General features: G+C 35.0%; 2 protein-coding genes across 2 annotated transcripts; both read right to left on the reverse strand.

Annotated features, from left to right (window-relative positions):
• Window positions 1-2,707: 2,707 nt before the first annotated feature.
• LOC125201156 (putative linoleate 9S-lipoxygenase 5) lies at window positions 2,708-6,797 on the reverse strand. Its single transcript, XM_048099124.2, has 8 exons — window positions 6,568-6,797; window positions 5,638-6,174; window positions 5,205-5,546; window positions 5,039-5,124; window positions 4,787-4,894; window positions 4,405-4,709; window positions 4,058-4,321; window positions 2,708-3,918 (listed from the first exon to the last, which is right to left on the reverse strand). The coding sequence occupies exons 1-8, from the start codon at window positions 6,761-6,763 to the stop codon at window positions 3,165-3,167; spliced, it is 2,592 nt and encodes an 863-aa protein (XP_047955081.1). The 5' UTR covers window positions 6,764-6,797; the 3' UTR covers window positions 2,708-3,164.
• A 6,222-nt stretch (window positions 6,798-13,019) lies between these two features.
• Window positions 13,020-18,162, reverse strand: LOC125201870 (deSI-like protein At4g17486). The gene is made up of 5 exons (XM_048100161.2): window positions 18,006-18,162; window positions 17,502-17,779; window positions 14,510-14,797; window positions 14,278-14,358; window positions 13,020-13,479 (listed from the first exon to the last, which is right to left on the reverse strand). The coding sequence occupies exons 2-5, from the start codon at window positions 17,662-17,664 to the stop codon at window positions 13,337-13,339; spliced, it is 675 nt and encodes a 224-aa protein (XP_047956118.1). The 5' UTR covers window positions 17,665-17,779; window positions 18,006-18,162; the 3' UTR covers window positions 13,020-13,336.
• Window positions 18,163-18,344: the final 182 nt, after the last annotated feature.

Raw genomic sequence — 18,344 nt, forward strand, 5'->3', positions numbered from 1 at the left:
CCAATATGTCCCCCGTGATTTTCAGATCCAGGGCAAGACCGTCACAGATCCTCTTTAATCCAATGATTCAAAATAATTCCAATACCATATGCAAAACATATCTATTGCACGAATCACATATCCATATCATATTCAACTAAATAATTCGAATATAATATACCATTAGTATATTTATCGTACCAAGCATATACCCCTATCATCACCATCAAACACATAGCAATTAACCATTGACAGGTCTCTAGAGTGCAGTGCAGGTGCGGTGTGATATGTGTCACTCGATCTAACAGGTCCAGAGGATTCGACTAGACTTCAGAGGCTAGAAGATCATGAAACTATCAGAAAGGGGTCGTTGGGTGCACTCTATTCCTTCAAAAACCTCAACCCACTATACTACAACTTAGCACAGGGAAGTAAAGGATCGATCCCACGAGGGCGAAGGTGCTACGAAACTGCATTTGAGGATGTTTTGGGAAAAAAGGGGTTGGCTGCTGCCACGCAATTTTGTGGGTCGAGAACTTAAAACTACTGGTTAAGCAAAACTTTACTCTACCTATTGGGTCTAATAGATCAAAAGAACTTTACTCTACCTACTGGGTCTAAGAACTGAGAACGTACGGAACATACATGACTTAGAGAAACTGAGATATTTTAAAGTTCTAAGACAACTGGAGTAAACTTAACTAGACAGACTTTCCTAATTTGGACAGACAAGCATAAAGCGAAAAGTAAAGACAAATTTCCTTAAACTACCAGGGTCTGGCAAGCATGCAGAAAAGTAAAAAGACAAGCAGATCGTACTGACAGGTCTAGGGGACATGCAGGAAAAGCAAAGTACATGCTGAAAAGTACTGACATAAAGCAGATCTGGTTCTAACTACCAACAACTTCATCTTCTTCGGGAGTCAAACGAGAATAGCAGGTAAAACAGAGTTTTAAACACCATGAAAACAGAGCAAACTTTAGATCTAGACTTAAAACGAGAAATTAAAGCCTAAAATAACAGATCTACGCTACTGGACCTACAGGATGCAGAAACAGAAAGTAAATAGCCATACTCATGCACAACGTAAACATCAAGCACCAAATATGCGAAACTTCAACTCCAAAACACCAAGATTCAACAAAATCCAAACATCTCCATATGCAAATCCCCAGTCTTCATCAACAAACCAACGTATTTCAGCTCCAAACATCCAACAACAAACAAAGAACGAAAGCTAAAAGCAAGAGATAAACATAAACTCAGAGATGTCCAACCAAAAGCAAACATAAACTTCCATAATAACTAGAAATAAGTCTGAATCCAGCAGATCAAGTCAGAAGCTAAAGTTGCGAACTAAAAAACCACAAAGTACTAAACGAAAGCAAATAAGATTGTTTCTTCGCCTTCACAAGGCGGTGTTACACAACAAAATAACGATGACGACGAGAACCACGGTGGCCAGAATCCTCCATGTCCAAGTGCGCAGCAACACGAAATGAAAATTTGAAGTATGGAACTAGAACTAGAGCTAGGAAAGCGTAGAAGTGGTTGTTCACGGTCTGGCTTGTTCTTCAAGGTTGAGCTCCTTATATATGCGAGGCTCTGATCCCTAGGGTATCCCCCCTGGTGATTTGATGCTCTTGCCCTTGAGTAAGACTCTTTAAAATAATCTGCTCTCGCTCCATTCTGTTCCTGTCGCCAACTTTTGATTCTCCCAGGTTCGAACGACGACTTCTGATTTTTGCTTCAATTTCATCTTTTTTGCATCTGCCAGGTCAGGTAACAGCAACTCCTGGGTCCGGCAGATTTACTACGCACCTGAACTCATAAACGCACATTAGCGCCCCAAATGCACAGAATTTTAACCCTAAACCAACGCATGAAACGAGCCTTATCAACCATATAACACATGTAAAAATTAAAAGTGTGGATTATACACACCTGATTATTACAAGTAATTTAACTTAACTTTATATTCCTTTTTCCCGTTCTAAGCCTCTAGATCCAAATTTTCTCTTCTTCTGCATACTCGTCTGAGACTTCTTCTAAATTTCATAATTTTCCTTTCGAACTCATTTCTCTCCATCATTTATCAATGCTTCATTCTTCTTCTTTTTTTTCTAACGTTATTATTTTTATTTATTATTCCCCTCCTCGTTTTATATTACCACTCATATAATAAAAATAATCATCCATCCATACTACACACGCCAATTTGCATGAGATGAAATAGCCATCTCCTCCTCGTTTTCTCTTACACGTGCCCTCATTTCAAACCACTTAACCAACTTAAAAAATATTATTACATAACTTACTTTATAAAAAGGAAATCAAGCTCGCAAATGTAGAAATACATTATCTGCTAAAATAGTAATGGACAAAAAGTCGTACACATATACACAAAAGCGTGTATATATTTTAATTACTTTCATTAATTAAATTTAGTTTAACTATTACTGAATTATGAAAATTTATTTAATATCATTGCTTAATAAATTTCATGTCCATAATATTAATAGACAAAATAATAGCATACAAAAACATAAAAAGATATACATACTTTGGTCAAGGATGTTACAAGATCATGATGGATTATTAATGATACGCGTTCATATCTTATGTCGTACATAATCTGGTATTATAGTGGGCGAGAGGTCGACCAAGTCGGGCTTTGGGAGACGATTTGGAGTATTTAGTGTAAGGGTTTCATAGTTTGCGTGAAAATTAAAAGAGAAAGAATAAGAGATTTATTATAATTCTTTCTTATTTCATAATGAACGAAACAAGAGATATATATAGGACCCTAGGCGGTTCGACACCAAATACGATCCGGGAAAGAACCGTCAAGAAAACCCGGAAAGAAGCTTCTAATTGTGCTCGACTCAATAGGAAATAAAATTACATAAAATAATAAAATAGTCTCCATATCACTTGGGTGGACCTCACGTCCTTTGCGGTCGGCCTGCGTTCGACGCCGGCTGTGTAAGTAGAGATGATGACTGTGATCGGGGCTGTGACGTGATCCACGGCTGCTCTCCATCGAGTCCGTATCACAAGGCGTGACGAAAACAAAACATGAAATAAATTATTACAATACTTGCTGGATCTAGAATCCATTTATTTAACAAGTGGCAACAAGAAGAAATCCCAGACTAGCACGAGTGAAATCAAATTAAAGACATCAAATAGAGATACTATTAGGAATCCCTCTACCCGTTAATCCCTCCTCACTCGTAGGATACAACAAGGTATAAGGCAGCTTGGCAGGCCCAACTCTATTCTTCCACTTCCCATCAACATTCATCTCCACGATCTTCTTTTCCACCCCACTCAACTCCTTCCCAAACCTTTCAAACGCCGCCAACGCCTCTTCATCCTTGGTCCACACCGGGGTGTCCATCTGCCCGAGATATATCTCATCTGAGGCATGCCTCGACAAGATCTCGATCACGGCAACTCCTAGCAACATCTGCAGCCTCGACATAATGGTTTTCAAGAACACTTTGTCAGGGTCAGTCTTCAACAACTCATAGTCCTTGCTGCCAGGCTCGGGCATGAGCTGTCGGCTCACGGTGGGGTGGTTGGGCATGTACCCCCCATAGGGGTACTGCCCGAAGTTGATCGCTGCATGGAGCGCAGATGCAGTCCAAATTATGATGGTGCAACAGTCTATGAGGTCCTTGCGGGTATGCATTTTAGGCCACCACGGGGCATCCTTCTTGTCACCGTGCCCCTTCTCCCGAATCTCCTTCCACCATGATTGTAGCTCAGTGTCTTCCATCACAGCCTCGTCAGAAGGATAGTACACATTGCAGTAGTCATCCACCCATGTGTTTATAGCCGACCAGATTTGGAGGCCGTCCACTGCGTATGGATAGTCCTCCATAACCAAGCGGATTCCGTGTGGGGAGTTTGGATCTTCCACAGCCATGCCTCTGCACAATATACATATCATAACATAAATCAGCTAAATATAACCACGAAGAATTCTAATTATCGATAAATAACTAATCGCTAACACAAACAAACCAAATGCGTACAAGAATTTGAATAATGATAGTGTTTGGTTACTACCTTTTGAGTAGATCAGCCGGGAGTGCCTGATCAGGGAAACTCCAGTCCTTGTATATGAAGGAAGATAGCTCCATGGCATATCGACCAGGGAAGATGATCTCTTCAATAATTCCTCCAGCACTGACCAAGACTTGTCGCGCCAAAGCATTGATGTTCATTGTATCGCGGAAGTGAGGATTCAAAATCTTATGAATGGGATGCATCACGCTCAGCTGTCTGTTCGTTGCAATCACCACCGGCTCTATTGCAGCATGGGTATTCAACCTGCACTTAAATAACCATAAATAACCACCACATCTTTATATCGACAAAAAGTTGTATACTAGTGAAGATGGTATCAAAGTTACCAATGACTGATGAGCTCATGAAGTCCAGAATCACTGACTCCGACATAGGCCTTGGCCAACTGCCAAATTGAACCCTCAACACCGTCTTGTGCGGGAGTGTACACCTGACTCACAGCTCCGTGTTCATCCCCATCCGGATGTGGGAGGCTGAGCTCAATAGCCAAGGGCCTCAAACTCCCGTCGTTCTGCAAGAAAAGCAGAGTCCTTGTGGCGTACATTTTTGTTTTGGTGCTGTTGATCCTCCTCAGATACGGCATCAGCGAGTCGTGATGGTTCAGTATGAATAGTCGGTTTGTTCCCAATGCCTGCGGATAACTTAGAATCATCTCATATCATCTATGGTAATGTTGATGCAACTATAAATTGATACAACCATAAATACCTTCTCAAGAGTGAGCCCATCCACTTTATTCTTGATATGATCCCATGTTATCTTGCTACTTTGGTTCCCATATAGTTGAGTGTCAAGATTGCTCTTGGGAGGAAACTCCTACAAATTTAACAACTTCATATGTTGAGGAGATAACATCATATAGATCATACAAATGCAACATATTTGGGGAATTTCTTTTCTTCTTTCTAAATTCATGGTTGACCAAAGACTTATAGTAACATTGATGGGATTTGAATATACCTGCAGACGACTAATATTGACTGGGTTCTTCCCTGCTACCATTTCTCTAGCAAACTCTTCATCATTCCTCCATGCAGTCTTGTCCGCTGCCACCACATTTTTACACTAGTCATATAAACAAATTCTACTTCTGATTTTGGATGGTGAAACAGATATGAAGGTATACCTTTGATAATATCAGGCATTGGGTACTTGAAGAAGCCCTCATCATCTCTTGGAAGAATCTGCTTGAAAAGCTCTGAAGGCACATTGTTGAATAGGTTCTCAAGGAGAGGCCCTTCCGGCAATTTAAATCCTCCCTCATAAATCTGAAGGACGTCTTCAAAGCTCTTGAACTCGTTGCTAATGGTGGAAGATAAGTCCGTGAGAGTTGGCAGAAGGAACTGGGTAATGGATTTGAGGCCATAACCAAGAAAATCAGACTGCTTCAGATGGCCAAAGCGCTCGTCTCTTGGAACGTAAATATCCAAGCTCATAAGCAGTGGGATCCTACTCTCAGTGTTGGGATCTACATACGACAAAGACCAACTCCATCATTTTGTATTCTTCTTGCACGATAATAATACATGTTTATTTATATTGAGAATGAATTACATTACCTGAGCGAGTAGGAGGCCTGCCAGTTCTGCCCCTACGAGGATAAGGATACTGGGATGATCCACCAAGAACGGGTCGGGCGGACTCCTTACTGATATCAGGATTGCCCAAATCATTGTAATAAGCGTAGTCATAGACTCGATCCCATTCCTTCAACTCTCCGGTTCCATCTCCTCGCAAGATGAGGAGTTCCTCCTCTCTGTATGGCACTAGTGGAGGTGGAGTTTGGGAAGGAAGATAGGCCTGATTAGAAAAGAAGATGCGGTCCGATTTGTACTTGTTAGAAGGGTAGACCCAAGAGTTGCAGACGAAGTGAATGGGGGCGTGCTCGTGGCCGGGGACACCCTCCAGAGTTAGGGTTTTGAGGAAGAATTCAGTGAAGTGGGAGTTCTTTATCAGGAATGCGCCTGGGATTCCGATCTCTTCATCCCAATCGAATGTCACCTCGTACGTTGAATCTCCCGGTTTCAAAGATGGGATTGTTGTGATCCATCTTTCTAGCCCTGCCGCTTTTCCCACCTTTCCCTTCAACTTATTTCCTGCATGTATATTTCAGGTTACTTATTTCCTGTTCGAATCTACTCGTAATACTCCCTCTGTCCCATTAGAAATGAAATGTTTTCCTTTTTGGTCTATCCCATTAAAAATGAAACGTTTCTAAAAATGGAAACAATACCCTCTCTACTTTTTCATCTCTCTTACTTTCTCTTCATTAACTCAGAAAACAGCACTACATAAAATCATGTGCCGAAAAGTAAATGTTGCATATTTAATGAGACGGAGGGAGTATATTCTATTTTGCTCTATGTTACTTGCATCATTTAATTTTTGACAATAACTTTATTCTTTCATATTTTTGACAATAACTTTATTCTTACTAAAGAAATGCTTCAAATATATATATACATACATAACAGAGAGAGAGAGCGCACCTGCATAGACGGAATGGACGGAGCTGATGAGACGCAGAGTGACAGATTGACCAACCAATTCATGAAGATTATCAAGAAGTGATCCCCCAATGTCATTGAAGTCTAGAACATTCTTATTCATCAACACTACTTTTCCTTTAATCTTCTTCCCATCCCCATTTATCCCTGACAACGTATTCACTAAGCCTTTCAACATCTCTCTAGTAGTGTTCTACAAATAAAGGATGAGTGAAGAGAAATCGGAAAGTGAATGTATTTATAGACACGACTAGATGCTCTCTAGTGTATTTAAATACTCATTTTTCATATTTTCGTATATATTCTATACATAGGTAGGAGGTGGTCTTGACTCATGTTTTTGTCAATCATCAAAGACTCTTATCTGCTTTGAAAATTGCGAATAGTAATTTTAGTAACCTATAACATTATTATACTGTAAAGTTATTTAAATAATACTATCACTTTATTCATCAAGAAAAAATGTTACTTTCTTTCCCTAATAAATAGTCTATTTTTCAATTTTGGTTCGTCTATCAAAATTAATCTCATTTCAGTTCATTCATCAAAAGTATCTTTTTTTATATAAAAAATTTAATCACTTTTTTATATTACTCCTTGCATCTATAAAAAAATAAATACTTCATCCGTCTCATAATAGATGTCACACTTTCTTTTTTAGTTTGTCCCATCACATTTTCTTTTTTGGAAAAAAACTTCCTCTCACATTTTCTTTTCTCTCTCCACCTAACAAACAAAACAACATCACCTAAAATCTCGTGTCAGTCCTCAAGTGTGTCATCTATTATGGGACGGAGGGAGTAAGTTTTTTATGTCTGTCCACCAAAATTAATTTCATTTCTATTTATAAAATATTTTTATTACTTTTATTCTCCCTTATCTAATTTACCCACTTTTTATCATTATATTTACTACTTTACAAATTTATATGAAAACTCGTTTCGATTATAAATAAGATTATATTTTTATAGGTGAGAGAGTTTTAACTTTTAACTTTCAAGTCATTGAAGACGAACGTACGATTGATTGAGTGAGGACTAAAACTTAGGCATTCAAATTCGAGAAGGAGCATAGTCGTAGATTACTAACCAATTTCTAATATTGGAACTAACTAAGAATTAACATTAATCATCGATATTTGTATGATTTATGCCATCAACGAATTATACTATTACTGTCACGCACATTACTATTCTCTTCAATATATAACAATGCAAAACACATTTACTATAACCCTTACCCCACTTCATTACTCTATCCATCTCTAACTACAATAATTTGAATTCCTGCTTCACATTACTATTCTCCTCAATATATAACAATGCAAAACACATTTACTATAACCCTTGCCCCACTTCAATAATTTGAATATATCCCTGCTTCATATCTCTCTAACACCAATAATTTGAATCCCAGCTTCACACCAATAATTTGAATCTTCATTTCCTATTACTACTTTTTAGTTATCATTCACTTTATAAAATTGAATAACATTATAAATAACAAAGTTACTACATTAAAAAATCATTAAAAAATATGTTGGTATTAATTGAGTTTAAAAATTACAAATATCAAAAACTAAATTTTCTAAAAAATTACATTAATTATAAACTAAAAAATACATAATTTAAATTTCTATTTTTTTTATTTGAAAAATTAAATTTTAAGTATGAAATATATTAAATAAATTATTTATAATATAAATTCGAATCCAATTATAGAAGAAATTCTTGTTTATGCGGGATCACATTTGCAACCGGCATAACAACATATCCCACACTATCCCCAATCCCCATGCAGTGCCATCCCCCTCCCTGTCTCCATTCCCGGCACTCCCCCCCTCCTCAGCAACGGGAGTCGCATCATATTGTACCTCTTCGCGCGGTGTGGCGCCTAGACAAATGTTCTGCTAATGATGCCCTAATGCAATAGTAGATAGACAAATAGGAAATAAAAAAATACTCCTTTCGTCCTACGGTAAGTATGGTGTATTCCTCTTTGAACCGTCGCAACTAACTTGATGCATTCTTTTATTAGAAAAAAAGAACATTCTATTTCTCATACTTTATTATTTTTCCTACTCTTTCTTTCTATTTTTTTCTCCATCTTACTTTATTTTCTCTTTATTTAATCATTATATAACATTAAAAATGTGTGTAAAAAAAATGTCATATTTACGCAGGACAGAGGAGATTCAACTAGCGTGCGATGCGAGGATCTTATCATGAATTTGGCAAATCTTATCTCAACTCTCAACTACCTACTATTTTAATTAACCTATCTTATTGTTTTTTGGTACTAATAGAGAGTACATTACATGCTCCAAATGCTATAGGATATGAAATGATTGAAATCTGCTAGTATTAATTAGGCGTAGTGTATAGTAAGATAATAATTAAGTGATGGGATATGAAATGATTGAAATCTGCTAGTATTAATTAGGCGTAGTGTATAGTAATATACTCCCTCCATCCGCCATTAGAAGTCTCATTCAATGGCGGCACGGGTTTTAAAAAATGTTAAGAAAAGTGGGTAGAAAAAAGTTAATGGAATAGAGGTCCCACTTGTATATATTAGTTTTAAATTAAATGTGAGTAGAATGAGTTAGGTGGAGGTGAGACCCTAGTACCATTTATGGTAAAAGTGAATCGAGACTCTTATTCGTAGACGGACTAAAATGGAAAAACGAGACTCTTATTCGTGGACAGAGAGAGTAATAATTAAGTGATAGGATATGAAATGATTGAATTCTGCTAGTAGTCCCTCCGTCCCACATAAGTGAGTACAAACTTTTCGGCATGAGATTTAAGAAAATAAGATTTTGTTAGTAAAGTGGAAAGTGAATAAAGTAAGAGAGTTAATAAAGTAGAGAGAAAAAGTAAGAGAGAGAATACCAAAAAAAGAAAATGAGTCACTTATCTTGGAATGTTCCAAAAATGAATATGAGTCGCTTATCTTGGGACGGGGGAGTATTAATTAGGCGTAGAGTATAATAAGATAATTAAGTGAGTAGTTTACAACCTATATCACGAACTTAATTATACTCAAACACACATGCACTGACACTTTGTTTTTTTGACAATTTTCCATTAGACTTTTTGAAATTTGCAAATATATAAAAAATTTCTAATTTTAGCGGTTAGAGTTTTCCCAATTGTTGGGCGAGAAATGACGTAAACACGAACATGGTCCGTAAACGTGGATACCAACATATACTTCATCCGTTTCATAGTAATGGAGGTATTTTTTTTCGGCACGAAGATTAAAAAAAATTGTGTTAGGTGGGTTAAATAAAAGGGAGAGTAAAGTGGAAAATGAAAAAGGTAGAGAGATGAAGAGAGAAAAAAAGTAAAATAGAGTAAAGTATGTTGTTGAAAAATGTGTTGACTTTTATTAAAAAATGAAATGACTTTATTACTATTGAACGTATCAAAATGGCAAAATAACTCTACTATTATGGAATGGAGGGAGGGAGTACAAATTAATTAACGTCGATTGATTTGCAATTAAGCACTAAATTGAAATTTACAATACTCAAAATTTGTTAATTTTATAGAGAAAATTAACCTATAAAATGGGGGCGGGTATTATTAAAATATAAATACATTATTATTACACTTTGTGATTGACATATTTGGTTTTATAACAGCTGTATACTGAAAGATGAAGGCCACCACGCAATCTCTGTATTTCCCATACTTTTCAATATTAATTAATTGAAATTTCCCACGCTGTCTCAGCAAGTTCCCATGCATTTCGATCCCATGCTTAATTAAATAAGCATAACGCAAGTAATTGCGATAATGAAATCTTTATCTTATCTCATCACATCCTTATATCCTTTCATTTATTAATTTTATCTCCTTACATGCTCAATTTCATAATAATATAGTACTTCTTGCTTTTCTAAACCAGTAAATCGTCGCTCTCAAATTATACGACGATAAAATGTATTAGACGTACATTTTATCTTTAATCAAAAGATAAAGGATTTGAATGGCCATAATTATTCTTGCACCGGAAAAAATTACATATATAAACCTAATGTAGAGTAAGTATTAAAGATTTGGTTGAGCATTTTGTTGCAAATAAAAAAACATTAACATCTGATAAAATATCCATTCAACTAATTATTAGTTAAATTTTTATAGGGAAAATTTTTTTTTCCGCGAACTTTGTTAAGATATCAATTTTGGTACGTAACATTTTATAATATCTTTTAAAGTCTATTAACTTCGATATAATATCGTTTGGATTGCTTTTTTATATTTCAAACTTTTTGGCCGAAAAATACCCTCAAGTTCATGAAATGCATTTTCAGTCTATTATTTTCTTTTCTTTATAAAAATATTTAATTTATCTCTTTTTTCCCTTTATTAAAAAGAGAGAATGAAAAATGGAGAAGAAAAGAGAAAAAAAAGGAAGGAGGGAAGAAAGGGGAAACAAAATAAGAGAGATAAATTAAATATTTTAATAAAGAAAATAGATCAAATAGATGAAATTCCTTTTATGGGTTTGGAGATATTTTTATCGAAAAAAGTTTGAAACAGTGAAAAAGGAGCTCAAACAATATTATATCAAAGTTAATGAACTTTAAAAGATATTTTCAAACGTTATGGATCAAAATTGATACATTAGCAAAATTTGCAGACAAAAAAAAATGTTTCTTCAATTTTTTAAGAACAGATGAAATCGGGGGTGGATCCCCTGCTATGATTTAAATCACAGCACAGAATGTTGTGCTTAAGACGCAAGAGTTAAGGAACAAAACGCAGCCTCCTTTCTCATTCCCTTATTTTAATATTTTTCATCCTTTTCTTTCCCTCTTTTAACAATATATCAATTCATGTTTTTACACTTTAATTGAAAAATATTATAAAATGAGTCCTATAAAATATAAGTATCATTCATGAAATAAAATATTTATCTCAAAAGTATGTTCATAACTACATTTAACAGTTTCAGATTTTGCGTAAAAACCAGTAATTGACCGAGAGAAAAAAAATTAAGAATAGCATATTTTTGAGCTAAATATTCATTATTTAAAATACAAAAGAAGAATAAAAATATTAAAAAAGAGAATGCTGAGAAAGCTATTAAATCTGAAATATTAGTTGTAGTGTAAAAACAAGAATTGATATATTGTTAAAAGAGAGAAAGAAAAGGATGAAAAATATTAAAATAAGGGAATGAGGAAAGGTGGCTGCGTTTTGTTCCTTAACTCTCGCGTATTATGCACTGCATTCTGTGTTGTGATATAAATCACAGTAGGGGATCCACCCCCGATAAAGTCGGTAGTTTTGAATGCATCAAGTGATCAAACAAAAATAATCAAATTTCACTTTATACATCATAAATTCATCATTCTTTTAAGTAGTAGCTAGCGTTATTTATGTTGCCTTATGGCGGCAACAATAAATAGTAATAATTTACTTATATAACCTTGAAAACAAAAAATTGCCCAAAATCGAATCTAACTCAATGATTATATCAAATAAAATTACATTATATTATTACATATAATTTGATATATTTCTTGTAAAAATAGAATATTAAATTAAAAATATTTATGTGAAATTTAAAATTTTGTATTGTTTTTAGAGAGAGAAATCGATTTCCATAATGAGTTTGAGAAGAATAACAGTTTGAAATCTTATATTCAAATGTCAAAACCTATCCTTTTAATCTAAAAGTTAAGAAAAATGAGATTAGTGGTAGCCATAAGATCGCACAATTATGTGGTACGGATTGAGTTATTAGTTTTCATGAAACAGCATGCATCTAGTTAAGATAGCTGATCCTCAGTTAGTCTTGTCGTTCTTTGATACTCCCTCCGTTCCATAAAGATTGTCCCAGTTCATTTTTTGCTCTAGTTTTGCAAAAATAATAAATAGGTAAAGTTGAAAGAGAGCAAAATAAAAGAAAGAATAATGTAGGTAAGACTATTCTCTACATTATTCTCTCTTTTACTTTACTTTCTCTCTATTTTAACTATTTATTATTATTTTTGCAAAACGAGTGTGAAAAAGGAATGAGACAATCTTTCTGAGACGGAGGGAGTAATTACAAACGATTTACCTTAGCATAATAGTGGAATTGGTTAACAAAAGTAACTCTATTCTTGTCTATTATCTGAACATCCAAGTTGGAAATGACCTTGAAGAGGAAATATATGATACAAACCCAAAAGGTATATAATAGTAGGAAAAAATAAAATAAGAGATTAAGATAAATGAATCAGCATATAACGACCCAAAAAGGAGCATGACTCAACTACAATGGAACAAATACATCATTATGCAATATTTTCAACGTGATCTTCCTCTCAAAAAAAAAATATGTTTCACATAATCATTCAGCAAATGAATCAGCCTGAATAGCAGAGGCATTTACCGAGAAGAATAACAGAAACATGTTTGAGTGATCAATCAATATGCGTAAAATAGAAGGGCCCTTTGTCATTCAGAGAAATAGTTGCATTTCCTCTCTTTCTAGTAGAAATACAAAGTAATAGACCACATCAAAATCATAGGCAAGAAGACGGAATCTCCAGTCCAAAGTGGCCATAACCTATACATTCTCAACGACAGATAGCCAAGCTTCTTTCTGGCTATCGCGCAAATAACAGGCACACACAACAAAAAAGTTGTTTTGACATTATCATGTATAACAAAATACAATGGAGATTTACACACTAATTTTACAAACAAGACAACTAAGAAAATGCAGGGCCAGAGAAATCAAATCAGAATCAAAGAATATCTTTTGCTAGCCTCACTGGTTTGTCTTTCAAAAATGCTATCTCACTGCTTGCTGTGGTAATAAGATGGTGGTCTATTTCCTCCTCTTCGCTTTCTCCTGTTGCATATGCTGCACCATTGTCGCCACCATCTTCTGTTTACAAAATACAACGTATGCAAATAGTTATTAGGGAAATTCAGCCTGATCAACAAAAGAGACGCAGTTGATCTAATCAAGTCACATATATTAAAAGAGCCGCAGCAATGACAAGTCTATTTGACACCTAGATAACATGTCAATCTACTCTATTAGTAACTTTGATAATAATCAGCTTGTAAGCATATCAACTGTTCGAAACCGTGTTAAGGGCTTTGACTCTTTCCTCTATAGTAATTAAAACTTCAAGAAAAATGAGATTTACCTAACCAACAAACACAAATATCAATAAACTTTACTTTGACCCTGTCATTATAGATGTGGAAAAAGAGGCAAGACTTATCCTCTAGAACCTGTATTGAATCACAATATTCGAATACACAAAAGGGCATCGGACAGCAGCTGTTAAAGGATCTAATAAGCCAAACATAAATTGCTACCAATTACCATTTGTAATATGTACATGACTAAAAACGACTACCTTTTAGCTAGGTTGTTCATCACTAATTCGAGAAAGGATTTAAAAGCTATCAAAGATATGAAAAGTAAAATTTCTCTAATGAATGCTTGAACAAGAAATCAGATATAGTCCGATGTTAGTTGTACATGATTAATAACAAGCTGAAGATGCAGGATTTGTCTATTTCTCCTAATTAGATAATGCTGTATTTATTTTCATTCCCGCAGCATGGGAGTAGCCCAGGATTTTCAGACATTTCAATCTCATTACCAATAAATGATGAACTGCGTGATAAAGCTTATATATATCATCTAGTGCAATCTTATAAAACTTGCCTGAACACATTTCAACATCAGGAAGATTTGCCACTTGAGTAGCCTGGATACTTTCAGGCAGCAGACAGTTGCAGAAAGAGCCTGAAATTAGACAATATGATGTGAGAGGGGGATGCAGAAGGGGTGTATACAGCATTTGAAAGTAAAATATAAAGGTGTTTGTTTTAAAAGAAACTTAATTGGGTTGCCTAAGATCAAAAGCTTATTACATGCAATCCTATTTAACTCTTACCCATCCGCGCCAATCGATTAACCCACCCAGGTATAGATTTTCCAGTGAGTCGCTGACAAACTTCATCAGTGAAATGATTGCAATTCTTAGAAATTAGATTGTATGTATCACCATGATAGTCATTGGAGAGATGTTCCATAAATGACCTAAATTCTGAACGAGACATGTCAGTGCTTCCCAAATGGATTGCACGTCTAAAGAGAAAACCAGGGCAACCTCTGGGTTCAACCTCAAACACTCCACTTGTTGGGTACTCATGAGCTCCAAATCCATATTCCAGGCCATGCGCTATTTTATAAAATTGAGAAAAAAAATATAACTGGGTGATTAATTACATTCGGAAGAGAAATTCGGAAGAGAAATTATCTAAGAGAATATCACATAAAAATGACAAAACTAACAGTTCAAGAAGTCATACAAATGACATGTCATATCCAGTTCAAGATAAAAAAAAGGCGGACAATATTATCATTGGCATGAGTGCTAAATTCATTCAAGATAATCTCTATCGGCCCTATTCTATTCTTTTGCCTATGTCATATATGACTCCTGGTTATTATGTACTCTTTGGCTACATACGGAAAAAAAAGGAAACAAGATCGATTCGATTGGTCGATTGGTTAAATTATTGATGTTGCAATTTAATTAGCTAATTGACAGATTTTATTCTTATTTTATTAACACTGTTAAGAGTAGACTGTAGAGGTAAGGATCACTTAGAAGATTAGTGAATAGTTTGAGCGTCTAATGGAACCACCATTATTGCTTTCCCATGTAGTTCTTCATTCCTTTATATGATCTGGTTACCAGAGAAAGAGATTATACTTTGCTCCTCGTGCGGATCAACCCTTACTTGCTATTGACTACATTTGTAGTAGGCTAAGATAATTAGAAATATTTTTGGCCATGTAACCCTTGAACAACGGATAAATGCGCATGTCAATAGACCTTTGAGGATACAATCCACATTCCATTTTATGCTTTCATAAACCAAGTCAAAAAATAACTAAGATATTAAGAGGGAAGCAAATATTGACTTGGCCATGTTCTCTGATAAAAATAAAGGAATTCATGAGGATGAAGATTAATGGATTTGAAGTCTTTATCTCAAAACATGTTGTTCATTCAAAGTACAAAATCCTTTCCTTTCATCGAAAGTTACATAATACCTGATCAGGCATGAATTTGAATTTTAAAAGGTTTTATAATAAGTTAGTTGGAGATAAAATCGGAAAGTGTTCCAATATTGATAATACATTGACCTACTTGTATCTAATTCACTCTAAATGACACAAGTGATCTAATTATCCAACCCAGATGATGAAGCAACTATCTTAAATCACACTAAGGGAAATAATTCATGGCTTACATGTTTTTGAGGGTACAAACAAGAATCGTGGATGATTAAATATCATACTGCCTTTGTTTCAATTTCATGTCATTCTAATAATAAGGAGAAAGTTGGAAGAAATGCAAGTAAAATGGGTGTCTTATCTTAATGTCTACAAGTTATTCATAACTGGAAACAATAGATAGCCAGAAAGTGGATGAATGTTATTTATCAATCTTAAGGTTCTAAGAAGGACACAGAGCTTTCTTTCAATATACAGAACAAGAAGCTGAAATTATGTAGTGCATACTGCATAGGTAAAGCACAAAAATTTACCATGTCTTTGTTCACTCCTATAGCCTAATATCTCATCTTTGTAACTACCATGCAGTGCACATGTGGAAAGTTTACAGATAAACTCTGCTTTCTGAAATTATATTTAAACTGCCCACATGCCATGGCTCATGCCCTCTCTATTAAACCACACTAATACCAGACTACCAGAGAACTTTCGTTGTTATTTATCAACGCAAAGGTCCAGGAGACAGGAAACGCCGCTTAGAATTTAAATCTATTCATGGTCGCTAGCCACTGGAAATAAGATAGGAGATTATAGTAAGTCTAGGAGTTGAAGTGACATTATCAACTACTCCCTCCGTCCCCCATTATGTGGGGCCCAATTTTCCATTTTGGTCCGTCCCTTATTAATTGTCCCATATCACTTTTACTCCTTTTGGTAATGGACCCACATTCCACTAACTCAATTTCACTCACATTTTATTATAAAACTAATATACTAAAGTAGGACCAAGTCCCACATACCAAAGTGGGACACATATTGGGTGAGAGAGGGAGTAATTAGGATGCTTTGGCATACAATTTGGTGGAATTTCCAAGGTTGTGGAAGAATCCTATTGCACAATGCAGGCTCACCAGTTCTCTTCATGAATAATGATAACAAATTACATGCAGAAAAAGCTTGAACCATATTCTATCAGATGCAGAACCACCAGATAGAAACATTAAGTTGACGCGTACTTACAGCAAGCGAAACTGCTTTGATCAAATCAAACAATGCTCATTTAATCTGGAATTCTATTGCAAAGAAATCAAGCCTACTGTGGCCTATGTAGAATGAGTATAAGTAAATTCCTTAAGAAATCAGAACCACCTAACATGCAATTAGAAAGACAAAACATGAGAAAACTCTCAGTTAGCTGTCGGGTCAAATCATTAGATAATACAAACTTCATCTATAAGCCTATCATATATTTAAGGTGTTGTAAAAAATAGAGCGAACGATATCAATTAACATCAGCAAAAATGACATAAAAATAGTAAAATACAAGCATTTGACCTAGTCTAGCAGTGAATATTCATTTTCTATTGTCATTGTCCAACTAAAACAGGAAAACGCAAGGTATCATATCATTACCACTTAGCTTGCACAGGAGATGAATAAATCTTTGGATAAATGTCCCAATCCATGGGAAAACTATGCTGCTACTGTTTTTGGCTAAGTTAACATTGTTTCCTATTGATAGCAGATTAACCAATTGGTACCGGCGTTACAAAGTATGTAGACCAATGCAAACACAAAGACATGATGAGGTGCTCTGTCATTAAGCATATTAGAAAAAAATGAGGCTTGGTTGATTATACCTTCTATGCCGGAATGAAAAACCCCGCATCCAACCCAATAAAGGTAGTTGTTTATAGGAGTGAGATCATATACATTTAGGTAAAGTGGCGCATGACTTTTATCCGAGATTTTCTGCTCCCTGGGTGAACTATCTGAGCTCGTAGAAATCGGAAACAATCGCATTGTATCAATCCCCTCAACCACACCAAAAATGCTCCAGACTATACGTATATCAATATATATATCTACACTTGTTTGCTAAATCTCAAGAGCTCAGCATCCTAGAGTTCCACAATCCCTGGGGAAAGAGAAAATTAGGGATGCAATTACGTTAGGTCATCAGCAAATTCAGTTGAACAATTGCAAATAAATTACACAAAAATTACTAGTTTCATGCAATAAACAGATCAGTAATGTTGGAGAGACAGACTTCGATTCACAACCCTAAAAAAGAAATTACGAACAATCAAAATGATGATTGGGCGATTTGTAAGCCTAGGCTAATGTTGTTACATTTCACATACCTTCAATGGAACCACACATGCCAGTGTGTGAATTCGTAATCACATACAGATGTATATCTGAAAATCTAGAGAGAGAATCTACAGAAGAATTGAAGGGTAATTCGTCGCAGATATGAATTCCGAATGATTACATTCATGAGGGATAGAGAAAGAACTGATTTATTAAAAAGGTTTTATTTAATGAAAAATGGAGGAATGATTAGTGCTATTACTATTTTAATTTACTCTATTATCTCCTCTAAAAATTAGAACTTTTGAACAATAAAGATTTAAATATAAAAATTAATAAAGTAAAAGAAATATAAAAAAATATTTTATTAAAAAATAGTACCTCATTAA

The sequence above is a fragment of the Salvia hispanica genome, chromosome 2, assembly GCF_029641045.1.
Source record: "Salvia hispanica isolate PSC_SH4W2 chromosome 2, Shi_PSC_v1, whole genome shotgun sequence".
NCBI lineage: Eukaryota > Viridiplantae > Streptophyta > Magnoliopsida > Lamiales > Lamiaceae > Salvia > Salvia hispanica.

What these genes read in the sequence shown, in the direction of transcription:
- LOC125201870 (XM_048100161.2), bottom strand. Translation starts at nt 17,664, where the DNA reads ATGCGATTGTTTCCGATTTCTACGAGCTCAGATAGTTCACCCAGGGAG. An exon ending in TAATCGATTGGCGCGGATGG is followed by an intron (nt 14,359 to 14,509) that starts GTAAGAGTTAAA and finishes GTCTAATTTCAG; the next exon opens with GCTCTTTCTGCAACTGTCTG. An exon ending in TGATGTTGAAATGTGTTCAG is followed by an intron (nt 13,480 to 14,277) that starts GCAAGTTTTATA and finishes TTTTGTAAACAG; the next exon opens with AAGATGGTGGCGACAATGGT.
- LOC125201156 (XM_048099124.2), bottom strand. Translation starts at nt 6,763, where the DNA reads ATGTTGAAAGGCTTAGTGAATACGTTGTCAGGGATAAATGGGGATGGG. An exon ending in CGTCCATTCCGTCTATGCAG is followed by an intron (nt 6,175 to 6,567) that starts GTGCGCTCTCTC and finishes ATATACATGCAG; the next exon opens with GAAATAAGTTGAAGGGAAAG. An exon ending in AATGCCTGATATTATCAAAG is followed by an intron (nt 5,125 to 5,204) that starts GTATACCTTCAT and finishes ATGTGGTGGCAG; the next exon opens with CGGACAAGACTGCATGGAGG.